Below are 20,082 nucleotides of genomic sequence, written 5' to 3'. Positions count from 1 at the left end.
AGGGTGTTTCCTGAGGTATATTAAGCTTAAATGACTTCCTCAGGATTTCACAATTAGAAATTTAAAGGCAGAGTGTAAACCCAGGTCTTCTTGACTCTGGACACATCACACAGCTACCTCCTAAAGTATTTAATTATACCTCATTAATTCAAACATAGATTGCTCTCCTAAAATGATATATTTGAAAGGGAAAAAAATACCTAAGTATACATGGAAAACTAAAACTAATTACAAGCCACAAGAAAGGTTTTATAGAGGCCAGTCCAGATTTGGGAACTAGAGGGAAGTATGGCCTCAAAATAAAACTAATACAATATTCATCAAGTTTAAAATTATCCTTTTCATATTAGAAATTTTGTACTAATACCTGCTCCTTGGCAACATCACTGCCCCAATCCCAAAAGTCTCTTAGTTACCATACTGAAACTAGAGCTGAATTCCAACTTCTTTGAAAATCAAAGAAACATGTACCTCTCTCTCTGTCTCTGTCCTCTCTCTCTCTTTCTCTCTCTCTCCCTCTCTCTGTGTCCCTTTTATGCCAGCCTATCTTCTGTTCACTCATATTTAATTAACACACCCAAAATAACCACAGAATTTTAGCTTCTCTGAAAAGCAACCAAACCAAATGACCTGAATTTCTTCATAGAGGTAGTGTACTGTGTCTCTTTCATGCTGGCCTATTATCTGTCAGTTTACAAGAAGCCTGAACTAGTTCAGAGACTATAGATTCCTGAATATTTCAGGGGACATGAACCACCATGCTGAAAGGAGGGAAAATAGGGGGAAAATGGGAAAAGTTAGAAACACTCTTCCCACTTATTTCTTCCCATGATCTATATGTAGGCTTATTCATAATATTGTAAATTATCTTGATTAAGTTAAGATTTTCAGGGCTAGAGGGAAAGTCTTCCATCACTAAATTCTAACACACTAAGCTTTTCATCTTGCTGGATTGCCTTCTGCACTTCTAATTCACTACCACCACCACCCCTCTCCACTTAATTCTGAATAAAAACCCTAGGAGGTATCCATTAGAATTGGAGAAAAAAGAAGCAGAGTTAAAAAAAAGTGCTTCACAACTGGTCCTCAAGAGCATTATACTATATAATCAGGTCCTAGGTACATATTTAGGCCGAGAGAGGCAAAAGAGAACAGGGATTAGCAGTTCATAACAGAAAGAATCTAACATTTTCTTCAAGATGAAACAGCTCTTGCTTTCAGACGTGGCCCTTAACATTTGCTTTTCTCAATGTGAAAGTCCCCTTAAACTTTTCCAACAGAGCACAGCCCTGGAAAGTGAAATGTGTTTATTGTTTTTCTGATTTGTGGATTTCTTTTGGTGGGTTGTATTTTTAGGTTATGATAATCAGCAAATTCAGAAATGGTAGTGGTTTTCCTTCTCAATTGAGTTTTGATACATACATAATACACATCACATATTTTTGGTTCTTAGAGCCTTCTCTCCAACTCCTACTCCCAACCCCCATCCCTCTGGAGCTGAGGACTGAAACACAGAATGAGACCTGTTCTTTTTTTTTCTGACCTAAGTATAGAAACAAAATTAAACTAAACTTTGCTTTACTGATTTGGATGATATAGGGGCAACTAGGTGGCACAGGGGATAGAGTGATACACCTGGAGTCTCTGGGCCTGGAGAATTTTTGTGAAGATCAAATGAGATAATAATTGTAAAGCACAAAGTAAGTGCTGTATTAATGCTAACAACAACAATAACAGACAATTCTAGAACAATTATTAATATACATAATATACAATATATTAATACATAACACATTAGATATTATGTCACATTGATATATAATTGCATTAATTATATACTATACAATTATATCATATTATATTATATATAGCAGAGGCTAATGCTTAATAAATGGCTGCTGAATTTTTTGAACTTAAGTGGATTTAATGAGCAAATTAAAAGTAAAAATTAGGTTGCAGAGGCAATTTAAAAAAAAAACTGTGACAAAAGAATGATGTACATGGGGGTGTTGTTGCTAACTGCAAATAAAATGTGTCAAGTCAATCTTAAAATAAAATCTTATCTGTCTTCAAAGGATGCCTTCAGGGACTTTTGCTATGAAACATTTCGCAGAGAGTTAGAGATACTTGATGCACTCAAAAGTAACACAACATACACAGTGGAAAGAGAGTCAAACATGGAGCCAGAGGACCACAGGTCAAATTCCAACATTCACAAATGTGATGGTAGGCAAGCCATTCTGGGCCTCCCTCAGTTTCCCTACCTGTAAAATGGGAGGATTAGACCAGTTAAGATCCCTTTTGGTTCTAAATATATGATCTAACATGAGAACTGGCACATGATAAGTGTTTAATAAATATTTGACCTCTCTAAATTATACATGAGTAGCAGAATGACAAGGAAATAGGGAGAAGTATATAACTAGAGGAGGTGGCTAATGTTCTGTTTTTGTTAAATACTGTAGAACCTCAGTTTTCTCACCTGTACAATTAGTGTGTTGACATCTATGACCTCTAAAATCTCTTCTAATTGTAAAACTGTGATTTTATGAACTTTCACTAAACTTATCCAACCAGTGACAATGATTTGTCTGTTGATTCTACATTAACGTCTCTCCCTTCCTTATTGTGACTTCCTTAAAACTCATACTTGTTTTCACATGTCAAGAATATTACAACAGATGAATAGGATTTACTGTTTTCTTTTTCAACTTCCATCCAAAGTATTTTTCATGCCACTGTCAGAAGATACCTTATGTGAAGAAGTAATGTTATTTCCCTACTAGCTACGGGGCAAAGGAAGATTTAAGTTCAAATATAGCCTCAGACACTTAATGGCTGTGGGACCCTGGGTAAGTCATTTAGCATCTCTTTGCCTCAGTTCCCTCATCTTTAAAATGGGGATAATAGTTCTTACCTCATAGGGTTGTTGTGAGAATCAAATGAGATAATATTTGTCAAAGTGCTTTCCAACCTTAAAGTATTATATAAATGCTACCTATATTATTATTATTTTACATTATTATTACTCAAAATATCTCAATTGCTTCCTATTGCCTATGGAATAAAGTTTAAATTTTATGGACAGAAAATAAAATTTGGTACCACTTAACCTTTCCAAAAAAATATACCATTCACCATTCCTAGTATGTCCCCCATGCTTTCTTTTCTCTATGATTTTGCTTACCCCATTTCTATCAACCCAAAAAGTACCTCTTCTAGGAAACACTTTCTGATTCTCACAGTTGATAGACCTTTCTCCATCTTAGACTTCACTTAGCACTAGGTTTGCCTGTCTCTAATGGTTTAATCATGCATTTTCATATTATGATTATAAATCAGAATACCCCAAATCTTAGCAAAGTGCCCTATACCCAGTAGGTGCTTAATCTGTTAAATGAGAATGTATGACTGATGTTGTATGGATGCTGATGAGATCAGAAATCATTTTAAGTATGTGTGTGTCAACACACACACACACACACACACACACACACAATTGTTGTTGCTATTCAGTCGTTCAGTTATGTACAACTCTTTATGACCCCATGAAGCACAGCATGCCAGGCCCTTCTATCTTCCACTATCTCCTAAAGCCTTTTGGAGCTCATGCTGCTTCCATGATACTATCTATCCATCTTATCCTCTGCCATCCCCCTTCTCTTTTTGCCTTCAATCTTTCCCAAATCTGGGTCTTTTTCAATGAGTCTTGTCTTCTCATTATATGGCCAAAGCATTTAAGCTTTAGCTTCAGTATTTGTCTTTCCAGTGAGTAGTCTGAATTAATATTTTTAAATATTAACTAATCTGATCTACTTGCTGTCCAAGGAACTCTCAAAAGTCTTTTCTAGAACCACAATTTAAAAATGTCAATTCTGCGGTGCTCAGCTTTCTTTATAGTACAACTTTCATAGCCATCGTTGTTACTGGAAAAACCATAGCTTTGCCCATACAGACCTTGATCAGCAAGGTAATGTCTCTGCTTTTTAGTATGCTGACCAGATTTGCTATAGCTTTCCTTCCAAGGAGCAAACATCTTTTAATTTCATGACTACAGTCACCATCTGCAGTAATCTTTGAGATCAAGGGTATAAAATATGTCACTGCTTCCATCTCTTCTCCCTCTATTTACCAGTAAGTGACAGGACAAGTTGCCATGATCTTAGGGTTTGTTGTTTTGGTTTTTTTTTTGAATGTTAAGTTTCACGCCAGTTTTTACACATTCCTCTTTTACTCTCATCAAGAAGCCTCTTAATTCTTTACTTTCTGCCATTAGAGTGATATCATCTTGATATTTCTCCTGGTAATCTTAATGAAATGAGTGTAACTGTTCAGCAGTTTGAACATTCTTTGGCAGAGCCCTTTTGCAGGATTGGGATATAAACTGAACTTCTCCAATCCAGTGATCACTGTTGAGTTTTCCAAGTTTGCTGCGTATTGAATATAACATGTTAACAGCATCATCTTTTTAGAATTTTAAATAGCTCATCAGCAATTCCATTACCTCAGCCAGTCTTACTGTTAACTATGATTCCTAAGGCCAACTTGACTTCATTCTATAAGATGCATGGCTCTAGATCAGTAACCACACTGTTGTGGTTATTGGTGACATTAAGATCTTTCCTGTATAGTTCTGTATATTTTTGTTGCTTCTTCTTAATCTTTTCTACTTCTGTTAAGTTCCTACAATTTTTGACTTTTATCATGCCCATTTTTGTATGATATCCCTAATAACTTAGAGATCTCCTGTCTTTCTCATTCTATTGCTTTCTTCTTCTATTTCTTTGCCTTGCTCATTTAGCTCTCTTTGCTATTCTCTGGAATTCTGCATTCAATTGGGTAGATCTTTTCCTCTCTCCTTTCCTTTCCTTTCCGTTCCCTTCTTTCTTTAGCATTTTGTAAAGCCTCATTAGACAACAATTTTGCTCCTTGCTTTTCTTTTTCTTTGAGATTTTTTTTTTGTTTCTGCCTCCTGTATAATATTGGGAACCTCTGTCCATAGTTTTTGAGGGACTCTATCAACCAGATCTAATCTCTTAAATCGATTCATTACCTCCACTTCATATTCATAATGGATGTTATTTAGGTCATACCTATACGGTCTGAAAATCAATCTGATTTCAATACTGACCATTTGGTAATGTCCATGTATAGAGTCACCTTTTGGGTTGTTGAAAAAGAGTGTTTGCTGTGACCAGCAAGTTATCTAGACAAAACCCTATTAGTCACTGCTCTACTTCATTTTGTATTCCAAGGACAAACTTGCCTGTTATTCCAATTATCTTTTGATTTCCCACTTTAGCATTCCAACACCCTACAAAGAATGACATTTTTTTTTTGGGTCAGGATGAGACAGTGATCCAAGAGGAGACACATTTATATACATACATACATACATACATACATATATATGTATGTATGTATATATGTATGTATACACACATACATATAGGATGCATCTCTACATTTGCCTTCCACTCTCCCTCAGAAGGAGCAGATCTAAAATTCAGATTTTGTTGTCTCTTGTCTTGGATCAAAAAACTGTTTAAGCTTGTTCGGAAGTTTGATGAGAGCCACAGATCTCTCTCTCCACTCCTGACTTTTAGAAATACCTAAAAAGTCACCTAAAGAGTAAAATGGCAGGAATTTGTATAAGGTGGCCAAAACAAAACAAGCAAGTGGTTATCCAAATCTAGGCTCAGGGTAAAAAAGTTCTAGTAGACCTGCTCAATTTAAAAGGAATAGGTTTTAGATTGAGTTCTTGGTAAATCCCCCCCCCAATCATAACCTAAACACTTTAAAATGCAGTGGCAAATACCTCACAACAGGACTCTACAGAAGTCCTCATGAATTTATATTAAAAGCTGTGTTATATTCCATCATGAGCCAAGAATATGTGCATAAGTAGAAAAAAATCAACCCAAGACTAGTAAATGACTAGCCAGTCGGTTCATGGATTCACAGACCCTCCTCACAACAAATTATTCTTAGATCATTTGAGAGAGAGAGGCAAGCAGACAAGTAGGATGCAATTAAAAAGTTAAGGGTCAAAGTGAATTGTATATAAAGTAAGATTTTGTTTTTCTCAGTAATGATAAACTAATGAAATGGCCAGCTTTTCATCAAAAGCATGGGGGGAAAGAACCAAACGAGGAAAAAGCTGGACCATTTACATATACGCTTTTCTGTTTGCTCAATACTTGAAAACCAAAATAGTATTCTTATATCCCTGGGTTTTTATAGCACATTTAAATGAGGAACCATTCTGAATGATGAGGAAAACATAATAACTATTGCATATTGTTTCTCTAAATAAATTATATTTTCAGGTAATGTTAATTAAAGAAAAAAGAATCAAGCAAGAAGTCATTAAAATTGACCTTGATCTTAATCTTGACCTAATTGCCTTTGAGATTCCATTGGCAAGGCCATTTCTGCTATTTCAACCTTAATTTCACAGTAGCGTCTCTAAATACCTCAAAACAACCAAAGGAAGGGAAATGAATTTGTTTTACCTGAAAAAAAATCTAACAGAGAATCCATTATTGTAGATATGGTTTTACTATATACAAATATGTGTGTGTGTGTGTGTGTGTGTGTTTGTGTGTATCCAGCTCTAACATCTCTCCTCAACTTCAGCCTTGCTTTACCTAATCTCTGTTGAATATCTCTATCTGAACGTCAAGTTTCTCAATCTCAACATATCTGAGATGAAACTCAGCTTTCTCCTCCTATCAATCCTTCCTCCAAACTTCCTTGTTCCTGCTGAGAGCGCCACCGTCCTCAGTCACTCAGGTTAGCAACCTTTGAGACATCCTTTACTTTCCCCTCTTGCTCATACCACTGAAGGTCCCTTCCTCCCTATAGGCCCACCCCAATAGGTTGCCACATCTTATTAATTCTACCCCAACATTATCTCTTGGATCTGTCCCCTTCTCTGCACTCAGCCTTTACCCTGGTTTAGGCCTTAATCACCTCTTACTTGGACTATTGCAATAACATCCTGATCAGCCTCCTGTCTCTTCCTCTCTCAAATTCATCCTTTACCCAGCTTTTAAATTGATATTTGTGAAACAGAAATCTGAATATCTCACTTTCCTAATACAAAAGTCTGCATTGGCTTACTATGGTCTCAAAGATAAAATACATATTTCTCACCTTGGTATTTGAAATCCTCCACAATATAACTCTCATTTACCTCTTCAGTCTCGTTTCATTTCATATTACTCTATCTCCTTCTTGATACATTCCCTGTGCAATCAACCTGGCCTTCTTGACATTCCTTGTACATGGCACCCCATCTCCCACCTTCATGCCTTTGCATAGATGATCCTCCATATGTGGTATACACACCTTACTTGCCCCTTTCTCATCGGATTCTTAGCTGACTTGAAAAGTGTAGCTCAGTTGCCACTTTCTATATACCAGGTTGTTCCTGGTGTCCCTACTTATTTATGTTCTCTCCCTCTTGAAATTATTTCGTGTGGACTTTGTATTTACTTATCTGCATATGTACTATATCCTCTCTCACCAAGTATAATGTAAGCTCCTTGAGGACAGAGGCAGGTATTTTTGGTTTCTTTATACTTTTTATCACTAGTGACATGCCTTGTGTGGAGTCTGTGTTTAAGAGTTGAATTAATTTGAAATACCTCAAACTTTAAATTCTGATAGAAATAGCTGAGACTTATGATATTATAATTCTTATAATAATTGTAAACACTCAGATATCCTTTCCTGTGGCTACAATGGAACATAAAGTCTGGGCTCTCAATAATTGGGCCAGAGGAGCAGGAGCTCTGGCAGGTTGTATACCAAGTTGGAAAGACCTTGAATGTCAGCTGACAGTGGGGTCTGTCTGTCATATGAAGATCAGCCTAACAGGTCTAGAATGGTTCACCCAGGACATTGGTCATAGCAACTCATGAAGAAGGCATAATCGTGGCTGGGTTACAATCTGTGAAGGTAAAGGGAGTACCTACACTGATAAAAGCACAAATCTTTTAAAGTATTCAGTACTTTCAGTGCAGTAACAAGGGTTCCCTTTAGCATGTGCACACATGCACACACACATACACACAGCAGTTCACAAAGATTATTAAATATGTACTATATGCCAGGCCCTATTCCAAATACTTGGAATACAAATATAATGAATGAGACATTTCTTATTCACCAGAGCGTAACAGGAATTGAAATCAAATATTTCATATCATTGTAAAGAATGTCTATTTTTTACCCCCATGAGACAAAATCATTTCTTATTTAGGACTTCTTTATTTTATTTTATTTTATTTTATGTTCAACACTTCTTAAAATACATATTTTATATTACTTTACTGTGAGTCTTACTGTGATGAAATTTTAATTTCTTACTTCTCAAGTAAAGCAGAAGTAAATATTACTAAATAAATAAAACAACGTTAAAGTGGCATGTGACATTTTGATTAAGAGCAGCACACACACAATTCTGTCATAAGAACCTACATTTCAGAGATAGTGCATGCCTTATAACATCTCTACCTAAGACAAAATTAATTTTGTTTCATCCCCACAAGATCATCTTTTGATACAACTGGATTTAATAGGAAAAAGAGTCAGTTCACAGAGATCTCTCCTTTTAAAATTAGCATTTCCCTCTTTAGTGGTAAAATGCAAGCAAAAAGCATATGATTATGGTATTTATGTTTCCATTAAAGTGTCCTCAGCAAGTTAGAGGGGCCTAGCCTACTATTTCCCTGCTATTTAGATTTACAGAAGCACAGTGCCCATTTCAATTCAATTATATTTGAGGACAGTGCACTATTGGTGGCAAATGATTGCATTGTGACAGTCAGCAAATTTCCATTGAAGCCACTTTTCAATGGAATCTTTTAACTATAGACTCCATCCCTTGGTTACACAAATATGAATTTTTCAATCTCCTCATGTAAATTAAAAATCATCAATTAGCTTCCCAAGCATACTATACTTCCTAATGTAACTAAAATCTTAACCTTCCAGAAAAAAAAAACAACAATAAAAGCAAAAACAAAACGACAACAACAACAGAAGAAAAAATCTTCAATGAGTGCCCAGATTGGCATATGTATGAGGAACTTCAGGGGCAGCATCCTCACCTTTTCAACAAAAGAATTATTTAAACAGAATTATTAGCTGAATAAATGGTATGTTGTGGGGACTGCCAAGGCATAACTTTGGCTAAAATGAAAACAGTAATGACAGATTTCATAGCTGAATTATCAACCAACCTCTTCTAAACAACTGCATCTTTTTGCTATAATTTTAAAAATTGAGTTCATAGTGGAGAGGGGAAGATCAAGATGGGAAAACATCCTTTTTCCCTCTCCTCCTCACTGAAGATAATCATTTGATGTGACCAGAATGATCAAGATTTGACAGTGTTTAAAAATCTGAGTTTCCTCATGCTCCTATGGCATCAAGATTTGGGATTTTCAAGAACTTTAGGCAAGTATAAAATGAAGAACTTTAAATTATTAAAGTATAGTTTTGATTCGATTGATGGATCCTATTTTGGGGGGGCTGCTTTTTCTCCCCTTCTCACCAGTTATTTCACCATTCTCATCACTGACTTTATTTTAACCCAACTGCTGTTCTGCGCCATGTTTGCACCACAGAAGCAATTTCAAATCTCTCATGATGAATCTGAATAATGACAAGGCCTAATTTCTTTTGAAAACCAGCTCATGGAACTGATATGATTGTATAGAGAATATTTATAGACCAATCTTCCTTGATTGAAGTGGTGGAGGGGAACTGAAACCTCAGATTTCTATATGCAAGTCAAAAATCAGAGAGAAAAAGTTTATTCAGTTCCATTTGATTTCCCTCTTTGGTCTGACATCTGTGTAGCCACTCTGTATTACTCTGAGATTGAAGCTACATTTGCAAAGTAAGTGCTTTATATTTTGGGGTGGGATAGAGCCCTAGGGGTCGAGAAGAATGAAGAAAGATGACAGACTTTTGATTTACAAGTCTCTTAGTTATTTGAAGATTTAATCTACAAAAAGTTAAACTAGCCAAGTTATCAAAAGTAAGAGCTTACATTTATTTACTTCTTCAAGGTTTACAAAGTATTTTCTTCACAAGATAGTGTGCTGTACAAGTATCATTCTCCCTACTTTACAGAATAGGAAACCAAGGATAAGTTTAAGTGACTTAACTGAATGAAGTTAAGTGACTTCCTATGAGTCACATAGGCAGCACCAGAGTCAGCTCTTGAACTAAGTGTTCAAGAATAAGGTGTTAGGATGCCACAACCATTTAGTGCTCTTTCCATTATGTATACTACCTTTCAGGTGACAAAAAAAATAAAAAACATGTGAAATGCCAGAGTTGTTTAGGGAAGACAGTCCAGGGAAAAAGTCAGGCAGTGATGACTGTCATCCCATCAAATCTTCATAGCCAGAGAAATACACTCCTTTATCATTTCCATGGAAATAAAAGGAAGAGGCGTTCACCAGCTTACAGGAGTGCTGGGAGATGGAGTCAAGTCAGGTTTAAACTTGCAAGCAATCAAGCATCCTTGAGTGGGACAAACTTCATTTAAAGTTCTGATTTTGCTCAATCCTTCCCATTAATCATTGCATCCTGACACTTGAAGCTGGTTTCTCCCACAACCACTACCACCATTGCTCTGGAACAGTCTATAAACCCTTTGGTATTGACTCTACTTCTACCTCTGGCCCTTTCCATCTAATCAACCATGCCATCCTATTCACAGCAATGAGTGGTGCCCCAATAAAATGCAAGTTCCTTTAGGATAGATACTTCATTTTTTTTTCATTTTTACCTTACAAAGGCAAAGCACTTAGCACTGAGACTGATGAACAGTTAAATACCTAATAAATGTTGAACTGAATTGCATTAACTGCTTCTGTACTGGAAGTTTCCCATTACCAATGGCCTCTCTCTGTTGAGAGAAGAGGGGATCAAAGCCAATGATCATCCCAACTGGGTCTACATGGGCTAATACAAGGCTATTTCCCAGTATCGTGCTTACCTCTATGATTGGACTTCTTGAATGAGCTGAAAATAAAACTTCTTACATAATCAATGTGTACTTGGTTGCTAAAAACCCCAAACACTGGTCACTTCCTAGTTTCCTCTAAAAAGTTTTAACTTTACTCAAAGAATGCCAATCCTTCTTTCTTCCAAGGAAACATTTGACCTAATATTTGTAGAATTGAAATGTTATCCTTAGTCCTATGTTGCTGTTCTCAAAACAAGTCCATAACAAACAAAATTGTTTGCTTTTTTTATTTTCTTGAAAACTACTTTCTTCACATCTTGATGCATCTTCTGTAGTTAATACAGCAAAATGAGGCGGCGGAGAGGTCATACCAAAGGATATTTACCACATAAGAAGTCTTCAACCTTTACATGTTCTCTTCTTGATACAATTAATGATAACGTGTTTAAGTATATTAAAGGACAAACCAGAGGAGAAAAATGAAAGTCAAAATAGAGAATAAACTGAAATTCTTCTGTCAGTTTGGGAATTGTTGGTTTTTCTATTTTTTTTCTTTTGAGAGCTGATTTGACATAACTATGTTTTAAAGTGCTTCTTTCTGGGTTTGCCAGAGGGTTAGCTGCAGCAGTTTTCAAACCTTAATTAAAAATAGTTGGAAGCAGCTGACTAAAACACAGGTGAAGTGTGCAACATGTAGTGATTAAATACAACTCCCATAACGTAGAGCAGGGAATTTCAATGTGTAAGTTTTGATTGCAACAAGCGAATTTAAAGTTCAAAGACAAGCTCGTGTGTAAAGTTACCATTATAAAAAATAAGTGATGGCTTAGTACATTGTCCATAACAATGGCAGTTATCCACTTAGGAACAAGAAATAAAAACTCCTCCAGGAACTACCATGCTGGTGAAGGAATAAATATACAAAGGCAAGGCAGTTTATTTTAAAGATGATCTATTTAAAGCTGGAAAGAAATATGTAGCCACTGACCTTCATATTGGAATGGTACCCAAGGCTTTAAACACCCAACAGTCTACCATGTTGTATTATCACCTGCAGTTAAAAGTAGATTGTCTTCTACCTTTTAGTTACTAATTCCTACAGAGCAAATTATGTTACATTAACAAATATAATACCTAATAAGAGCTGAAACAAGTAATGCCATTTTTCTGATTTCTTAACTAATTGCTCCAAACAGAATTCAAAGCTATTTCTTCCTCCTAGCAATAAAATGAAATACCTGATAAGCAGAGTAGTAATTATTATGTTGGGTTTTATTAGAGTGATAAACTAAAGGTTGAATCTCAGGTCCAAAACCATTTTAGGAATAAAATGAAATATGTGTGAATCATTAGAAAAGCCATCAAAACATGTGCTGCTCATTCCATTAAGATGATTTGTGTGAACTCACTATTTTTTCTAACTCAAAGGCTTTTTAAAAGCCATTAATAAAATGCAGATCTGTTTAGAATTGATGAACAATCAACTCTCTTATCAAAAACTACAGGAAACTGAATTTTTCAGCCAGATATTGATTGATATCTGGTGCCTACCTGTCGACTGGTGAAGGTTTGGAATTTCGAGGCTTCTTTACTTGCGCGTATAAAGCGTCCGTGGTTTGTCCTTCTCTGGGGCTCTGGGGCCTGGCATTGAAAGTCATCGCCCCACTGTTCATGGAGGTTTCATAGGAAGATATTCCAGCATATGATGAGTCACCTTCCCCACCAAGAGTCCGATTAAAATCATGGATTTCAGCATAGTCACGCTCTCGAGCTTGTCTTTCTCGAAATTCTCGAGTTTTGGCTTGAATCCTGTAAAATTAAAACAAAGATGGAATAACATAAGATTTCTCTTCCCTCTGATGTACATATAGACATTTACACTTTTGTTCTCTCCCTCCCCTACCCCCAATCCTACATAAACCACTTCAGTTCAAGTAGATAGGAGAAAGATTTTTTGAATGAATATTGTTATCTTTAAGTTAGCCTATGATGATAATGTCTACAATACTGATAGACAACCTGAAAATGCTTATGTCAGATACCTATTTTCTAAGACTCCACTATGTACACAGTTCAAACTTTCAGGGTAGAAGTATTACTAATGAAGTGAACTAACAAATCATCAGGGACAGATTCTTTTTTTGGGGGGGAAGCATCCGCTTGGCATTCATCTATGAGCTTTAAGTAGCTAAGAATTGTTAAAACTAGTGTTACAAATGGATATTAGAATATAATTCACAATTGGTTGCTATACACTAACCATGATAAATTAGTTATGAATATCCATTATAACATGTAGCTTAAACATGAGTCTACATCATAAATTCTTTATTAACAGTAAAAGAAGTCCTTTGTTGAAATTATACACAATCTATTTGCTTTTTTATGCAATGTTTAAAGAACTGGGCAATCCCATTGTTAAGGTCAGAAAAGGTATGTGTCTACTTTCAAAAAACTACCTTGTATTACAGAAAGGGAAATATTTCAGGCTAGTATATGTAGATTTTTTAAAAATAGTCTAGGTGGTATTTAACATGCTAGTTTGGTACAATGTTATCTTCATATTGAAATGTTTTTTAATAATTTGTGTCCCTAATTGACCACAATTGTAAGAATGTTGTCAGTCATCATTAAGAAATTTGATGATTTGCCATAGAAATGCGTATGGTTGTATACATGTCAAAATAATGCGAGTCAACATTGAAGAAAGGATAGAGGTCTGGCAACGAGGATCACAAAATCTCGGTTCAGAGTCTGCCTCTGAAACTAAAAGGGAACATAGGTTTACAGCTTGCAGGACCTTGAAGTCCAATGAATCCAATCCTATCATTTTATATATTAGGAAACTGATGCACAGACACATTAAATAACTTCACTAGAATCACACAGCTAGTAAGTGTCTGAGGTGGGATTTGAACCTAGGTCTTCTTGACTCCAAATTCAGCATTTTATCTTCTATACTGTGTTAATTTATGACCCTGGGCAAGTCCACTAACTTTGATGTGCTTTAGACAGCTTTCTAAGATAATAACTTATAAATGACTTTCCACGTTGCTACATGGATGAAATTACAGACCTGGGTAAAGACAGACAGACACACAATGATATGCCTACCATTTAAAAATCTATAGAAATGAAATTATATAAGTTTTTTTTTTAATAAACATGCTCCTTTACAGTGATTTTAATTTAGTTTCCCTTTATTTTTCAAATTTAATGAAAAGTGGTTATAGCATAGAATCCACAGAAGTAAGAAAGTAAAATATGTCCTACGAGAAAATAAATTTTACATCATAAAAAAGACAATTATTTTTTGCTTTCAGGTTTGGAAGGGGTCTTGGTGGTTTAGTACTTTTTTTTCCCAATTCTAGAAGACAAAGGCTCTTTACCATCATTCCAGATTTTTGTCAAGATTTATTGGTTGATCTTGGACTAACCAGGGACATCTTCTCCTTATTCCTTTGATTTTCTATTTAGAAAATGGGAATATTACCTTCTACCTTGCTCAGAAGGAAAGCCAGAAATGTCTTATGTCCCAAAGGAAAGTTAAATTTCATGAATTTCATCATGGATGAGAGGAAGACCTCAGATTCTTCTATCAACTTAAGTAAAGTTTTCTTAGGATTTTAAATCTGTTTATTCATTTGCTAAATAGAAATTTTGCCACATGTGACTTATTAAAAATGATTCCCATTGTGTACTTTGAGATCCATAAAAGAAAGGTGACTCAAGTAGAGAGGGAACCTTCATATTTTGTGCTGTGCTATCTTTATGACTCTGTATTCATCCAGAAAGATTAGCACATAGAGAGGCATGAGTTCAACCTTTCAGTTCAATAGGGTGTTAATTTGAAGCCTAATTATGCCCACTTATGTGACAACCCACTTAACTATAGCACTGCTGATCATTAGCAAAGAAATATCTAACCAACCACAATAGCTGGAGTGATTGAGCATTTGTACCAAGCCCTGACAACATCTCAGTCCTTTGGAAGGACACTTTGGTAAAGAGTCTGAATAACAATTCTGCATTTGAGAGAACGAAGGAGTGTATATGTTGGTGATTTATTAGGCTACAATCAGTGTTTGCTACTATAAGAAAAGGTGTCAGTTGGTTTAAAAATGAGTGCACACAGCCTGCACATAAGACATCATGTCTGTAACATTCCGTTTATTGAAAAGAAAATTATTTGAGCGTACCTATGTAAACTGCTATGAAAGAATTATCCCCAAAGGAAGCATGGGCCTAAATAGGCCTCCCCAATTTCTGCTATATTTCATTTCTGTTTTATTACTGATGGGATCCCAGATTTCGAGACACTTCAGTCCCTAATTACAGAAAGACAATACACACTGGAATAAATATATATTACATAACTTGAATCAATTCCTTGAAGAAATTGTTCAGTGACAGGAGTAGATTATAAGGTAATACTCACAAAGCCCATATCTTTAATCTCTTTTACCAACATCTGGCCATTATTACTAAAAGCGACTACACATAAGACCCAATAAACATAACAGTCACCTCTGTTGTGCCTCTTAAAAACCATTGGTTTCCCCTCTAAGCACCACTAATATAAGAAATTACATTTTTAACTGCTTATCTCATAGCCACCAATGTGTTTTACGCAAAAAGTTATGAAAGCTGTCAGCGCTTTTCCCCCCTGTGTCCCACACTTATAATGAAAACATCAGAACCTTAAAAGTGCATCATAAATGGAGTCACAAAGGTAGTCTTATTGCAAAAGACTGAAGAATGTGGTTACTAAGCTCAGCTAATGTCCCCTTTAAAGTCCATTTTGGAAACTCGTGTTAATGAAGTTTCTTTCTCAAATAGCAGTCGCAGGAGTGGGATTGCAAAAACATGGAAGGTTTTGTGGACTTATTTAATTTTAGTAGCAATTCTTAGGTAAAAGGAATGAAAGCACAGAAAAGATAGCCTTTGTTATTTTCTGTTATACATGAATATATCTATTATAAATGGTGGAAAGAGTGATATAACCAACAGTTTGTGTTTGCATAATACACATTTTAATTCTTCATAGGGAAGCAAATATTTGGCCCAGGGGAGAAAATTTGTGGGGTTTTCTAATAAAAATACTATGGTCTCTAATGGGAACTCTGTAAAGATATTAAGAGAATATCCCACTGTCCAATCCATACTCCAGCTGATACTTTAATGGCTCCAGATGGTCAGCATTGCAAGATGACACCCTCTCTATTCTTTTATTGTGACCTACCCCCCTATCCCCAGGTCGCAAAATATCTCTACCACACTCAAGTTCCTCATATTTCTTAACAGTAAGGGAGCTGCTAAGAATTATATATAACCCAATTTTCCTTAGGTCAAATCCCCACATTAAATTTAGCTGAATGCTCATTCCTTTCTAGAAAAGAAGCCTGGTTTAAATAATTTCCACCAGCTATACTGTCTATCTGCACTATGTACCACTTCCTTAACTTTTGAATATGTTGGATTTGGAAGTGACAAAAATTTGGAACATTTTATCATTTTTTTAAGTTATTGAAAAATTTATCATTTCAGCTTAATTACCAGGAAATAAATATTCACACATTTCTTTTTTTTTTTTTTTACCAAGTATTTGTCCCTTCCATTATGATAATGAAATTGCCTTGAACCTGCATGGAAAATAATACACAAAATAATGTGATATACTAAATAAAGCAATAAGGTTAATTTCTTTCCTGCTGTCACTAAATTCATGCTAACAGTCTCTCTTCAGCTTGACATCAATTAATGATTTTAATTCCAGACTCTTGTCACAGTGTTCACCACCCTTTCCTCTAATTAAAATGGATGATGCATGATGAAGAGAAAACACAAGACTTCTGTTCTTGTAACATTTCTATTCATTAGGATTTTTGCTTTTACAACAAATGGCTCTAAGCTCTAGAGCCACTAGAAAAAGATGAAAAGAAGTTTATTATGACTATGAGGTATGAGTCCTCAAACCCTTAGGAAGGGTATGAAATGTGAAACTCTTAACTACAGAGAGATCTAACTCCTCAGAGATGGAAAAAAAAGGGTATTTTAATTACCAAGTTACATACCAAGTACTTTCCCATTCAAAGCCGTGAAACAGCATCACACAGTAGTAAAGACACTTGGTGGGGAAGCCTTAAGACAATGGAACTTGATTACGGTAATTTTTAAAATGTGTATTTGCTGAACATTAATGTAGTAGGAGAAATGTCCCAAGGATGTTCTGTATTGGGGAAAGTTATATGGAGTAAGATGACATGAGTATATTAAGCTAATAAGACAAAAATAATTCAATATTTTTTTCAGATTATAGAATGCCAGATACGTTAAACAGTACCTAGGCTTCTTCTCCATTAACAAATCTTTTGGAAAAAAAATTTTTTAAGTCACATTATCATCCAGCAGTTTAGCTTTGACAATGAAAACCTTGAATTCTCTTGTATCTGCAATTCCTTAGTCTATCAACTGTATTTATAAAATAGTATTTTGGAAAATCACTGAGCATTGCTGAAATTTGTAGTGAGTGAGGTTTAGCATAAGTCAACTAGAAGGAATGATCTTATTTGCTAACAACTTTTCATCAATTTATTGACTACTGCATACATCCTGTCCCTGTGGAATACATACACAAATATCAGACAACAGAAAGGCTGGAGCTCAACCAATAATCCCTTCGGCTTTCCCTCCTAAGCAAATCAAGGCTGCTATCACAAAGTGTAGACTATCACTTAGATGCCTGTGTAGAATTCCTGGGGAAAAAATGAGCAAATCCTTTCAGATTCCAGATCTAAACTGAATTTCTTATGTTGACAATATATTCAAATATTTGAATGGGAATTCCATATCATAGAAGCAGTAGGAAAAGTTGACAGGAAGTGAAATCTACTGATCAGCTGAATATCCCCCGAAACATGTTTCTAATCTAGACCATTCGTTCTGCATCAAATCTTATAAACAATTGAGAGCTAGAAAGGGCTTTAGAGGTCCATGTAAATGATGCTGGGACATAATTGCATCTAAAATATGAAAATCCAGTTGAAATCAGGAGATGGGAATTATAGCTATGCCAAAATAATACCCATGCTGTAGGCAGAAAATCTAGGCATTATAGGTAAGAGGCAGGTAAATTTTGGAATTCCCACCATAAAAGAGACAATATGTTCAATTACATTAAAAGTCTTCTCAGCTTTTCAAGGTTTACAAGGCAATCCAGACTCGAAAAGTGTGATAAGAGACAAATCATGTTGGATTGTGAGCTTATTAATCATAGTTATAACCTGGCATTTACATAATGCTTTAGGGTTTGCAAAGCACTTTATATACATTCATTATCTCTGATACTCACAACAACCTTATGTATCATTCTTTTATCCCCATTTTACAGACAGAAGAGGTTAAGTGACTTGTGCTAACATCACACAGCTTGTGAGTTGAACCTAGTTCTCCCTGATTCTAAGTCTAAGCATTGTTCCCCTATGCCAAGCCTCTAGATTCAACTACTCAGAACTATCATAGTGGCAGGCACTCTATTACACTGTTGGTGGATGTCTTGGCAAATTTTTTGAAGCACACACAATCTGGATACACAAGAAAGTTATAAAAATGATCATATCTTATGACCCAATGAGCCCTTTATGAGAACTGTACCCTAAGGATGTAATTATAAAGAATAAAGACCTATCAGGACAAAAAAAAATTGTCATTGTTGATTTATTCATAATAGCAAAAACAAAACAAGAACACTCGAAACAACCTATGTTCAGCATCTGGGGATTGGATGAATGTGATGTGGGCTCTCAGCATGATAGAATACAACTGTACCATTAAAATGACAAATAATAGAAATAGAAAATGAACACAGAAGAATTAGAAACACACCTTGGCTGCACAAGAAACAACAAAAGCAAAACTCAGTGCACAGATGGAAAAGGGATTTGAAGAGGCCAGAGCAAATGAGCTCTTCCATTCTTTGTCTTTCTGTCTCTTTTCTTCTCTCTATTTCATTCTATTTCCCCCCTGTTAAAAATATGTATATATCTGCATATTATATGTGTGTGTGTGTGTGTGTGTGTGTGTGTGTGTGTGTGTGTGTGTGTACACACACGGACGGGGGAGAAGAAAGGTGAAAGAGAATTCGAGAGACATGTATATGCATGAATGATTCAGTTGTTTTGTCTTGTTTTGTTTTTGTAAATACTCAAATGATCTGAAATCTCATTACCTCTGGAGTTCCTTCCATTGGTGTAAATTATAACCCATCCTTTGTCCTCCCCAAATTTTGTCTCTAATGTGCCAGAAGCCTTCACCAAAGTTCTACTCTGGTGCCTCATTATGTCATGAGTGACTGTTCTTTGATGCTATGGCAGAGGGGAAAAAGCTTTGGCAGTTCTACCATTCCAGAAAGCTCTTGAGTTTGGCTATAGTAGAAAACTGAGAGTTTTTTGAAGACCGGTTCTACTAATCATCAAGAGGCACAAAACCAGGAGGCTGTCCACCAGATGATGAAAGTTTCAGGGGCCATCATTACCCATAAAATAGGAGAAAGTAAAAAAAAAAAAATTAAACTCTGCAAAAATAATTTCCAAAATCATAGGAAACTGTAAATATGAATCAAGAAATAGGAGATAGTTCACTGGCAATCAGTATTAAACAAGAATAGCTCATGTCTTGGAAAATGACAGTCTATTTTTAGTTCTTTTATCAACCAACTTAGTTTTCCTTGGTCATTCATGAACATACAGATATAAAGAGTATAGACTCCACCTCAGATGCAGCAATAGTAATTCAAGTCAACATCATAGCAGAGAGATGAGTGCATTTAAGCTGAGATTTAAAATATTACAGAAATTAAAACATAAATACTAATCATATTATTACCTGGTTCAATAAGTGATAAAGTCCAATACATTATTTGGATGATATATTTTACAAAATCTATGAGAGTTTAGAGAAAATAGTCTTGTAAAATATTATTTAAATACAAAGCCAAAGTATAATAATTCTTAAATTATTGGCATAATTGATTTTTTAATGGACCACTCATTTGTTCTCTGACCCCCCCAAGGATTTTGATTTATACATAG

The 20,082-nt window shown here is 35.4% G+C and overlaps 1 protein-coding gene across 1 annotated transcript in view; it reads right to left on the bottom strand.

Moving 5' to 3' along the window:
* PARD3 (par-3 family cell polarity regulator) overlaps positions 1-20,082 on the bottom strand; it is a 659,823-nt gene that overhangs the window by 172,162 nt on the left and 467,579 nt on the right. The window contains exon 19 of the mRNA XM_027841563.1: positions 12,545-12,802. Within this exon, the coding sequence (XP_027697364.1) occupies positions 12,545-12,802 (258 nt within the window). The remainder of the gene's footprint in view (positions 1-12,544; positions 12,803-20,082) is intronic.

Source organism: Vombatus ursinus, unplaced genomic scaffold (genome assembly GCF_900497805.2).
Source record: "Vombatus ursinus unplaced genomic scaffold, bare-nosed wombat genome assembly UNPS02014861.1, whole genome shotgun sequence".
NCBI lineage: Eukaryota > Metazoa > Chordata > Mammalia > Diprotodontia > Vombatidae > Vombatus > Vombatus ursinus.
Note: the sequence above shows the minus strand (reverse complement) of the source record. Positions and strands in the feature narration are given on the sequence as shown.